Genomic DNA, 1,632 nt, shown 5'->3' with positions numbered 1-1,632 from the left:
GTCGGTTTTGTGCTTGTTGTGTGAAATAGAAGGACAACGACTCTTTGGACATCGTCTGGGCATGGCACGATTTTATGCTTCGCATGAGAGGCGTCCGCGATGGTTCGCACGTCCGACATCGCTGCGAGCAGGCAACGCGCAGGCAACGCGCAGGCAACGAGCAGGCTACAAGGCAGACTACGAGGCAGGCTGTGAGGCGGACTACAGTCAGGCAGCATTGGGAGACCTGAGAACAGCCACTCGCACGTAGCACCCCCAGGGGCATGGACCTGGCAGAGGGAACATCAAACACACAATAGGGGCACACAGAGTCAATTCAAGGGAGAATCATCTCCGGTCTGTCTAAGCAAGTTGCTGCAGGTGCTTTCCGCCCATCCCTAGGCTCCGTCGATCGCGTTACACCACCACTTAGACCCCTCACATCTACCGGTTGTACTGTCCAGGGTCAGTAAGTCTTGGGTATCATCGGGCGTGTGACTTACGATAACACAGTCTTCGCACCGCGCACCGTGGACGTTCACCCAGCCGGGGCAGTCGACGCTGTGCTTGTATCTGTTGACGCAGGGGTAGCGGTCCATCCTTTCGGCTTCGTTCGCCTTCGATATTGTGCTGGCTCGCGGGGAGATTGTAAAGTGTGCCGTTCGTGGTAAAAGTGAGGTTTGATGGTCTTCGGATCCGAGGATCTCGCTATTAACATCAGCCCTTTATATGTCTTCCTCCGAGAATTCCAGACCATGCCGCAGCTGCCTCAAATGGACACGACTGCAGAGCCAGTGCCCCCCTTCGCAAGGAGCCACGGTCCGATGCCCAACAGACCGCCCATGCCGCCGGCAACCAGCGGGTACTGCACGGCTTGTCCGCGATTGGCCCTTTCCCTGGTCCGCGAGTCTCTCGACGGTCAGCCAACACGAATGTTGTCGGGTTCTGCGCTGGCCGTCGCTGCGCAAGACATGAAGTCGGGAGATGCAGCCCTGATTGGTCGGGCTAATGTCTCCATGTGCATGCCAAAAGCGGGCCGTCCTGGGGACGCTAAAACGTGAGATGAGCGCCCCATGTCGTCTGTGCCGTGGCACCGGGGAGGCTGCAAGGACGATGCAAGATTTGGCGTTCCCACTCCCCTCCAACTTTTTTTGACCAACTCACCCCCACACCCTTGTCGTCGCCCACACCTTACCATTCCAGCATGCGCACCCCCAGTCCCCCCCCCCCCCCCCCCCCTTAGCTGAGTTCCAAGCCCCATATACCTTATGTCAATCACTCTGCAGAGAGGCTCGAGCGCCCTTCGGCCAATGCCACTCGCTCCGGCTGCCCACGCCTGCCCTCAACCCACGCCGCAGGGCTGCCCCGATTGGGCCTCGGCTCGAAATGCCCTAGTCTGGGCTTCGGCGCAGTTGCGAGTGCGCCAGGCCATCCGTCTGCCAGCCCAATCTTGTCCCGAATGCCCCGAAGAAGGCCTTTGATCAATCATATCATCACGAGGCAAGGCCTGACTGTGCCGGCTTGGAAGCTGGTATGCAAAGAGCTTGAAGGGGACGTTGTCTCTTGCACCATCTGCAGTCGTTGAACGAAGTCCTCATCGCCTGCCGAGGCCACAGGAAGAAGCGCAAAGATATTTTTCGTGCCTATATATTA

General features: G+C 58.4%; 2 protein-coding genes across 2 annotated transcripts; one reads left to right on the top strand and one right to left on the bottom strand.

The window, feature by feature from the left end:
- Positions 1–423: 423 nt before the first annotated feature.
- Positions 424–578, bottom strand: CABS01_17145 (uncharacterized protein; the record flags this gene model as incomplete). Its single annotated transcript, XM_060550472.1, has 2 exons — positions 424–435; positions 483–578. The coding sequence occupies 2 exons, from the start codon at positions 576–578 to the stop codon at positions 424–426; spliced, it is 108 nt and encodes a 35-aa protein (XP_060396343.1).
- A 156-nt stretch (positions 579–734) lies between these two features.
- CABS01_17144 (uncharacterized protein) lies at positions 735–1,040 on the top strand (the record flags this gene model as incomplete). Its single annotated transcript, XM_060550471.1, has 1 exon — positions 735–1,040. One exon carries the CDS (start codon positions 735–737, stop codon positions 1,038–1,040), a length of 306 nt encoding a protein of 101 aa, XP_060396342.1.
- Between the last annotated feature and the right edge of the window lie 592 nt (positions 1,041–1,632).

This window comes from Colletotrichum abscissum, assembly GCF_030869225.1.
Source record: "Colletotrichum abscissum strain IMI 504890 chromosome Unknown Scaffold_380.1, whole genome shotgun sequence".
Lineage (NCBI taxonomy): Eukaryota > Fungi > Ascomycota > Sordariomycetes > Glomerellales > Glomerellaceae > Colletotrichum > Colletotrichum abscissum.
This window is presented reverse-complemented; position numbering and strand designations above follow the sequence as displayed.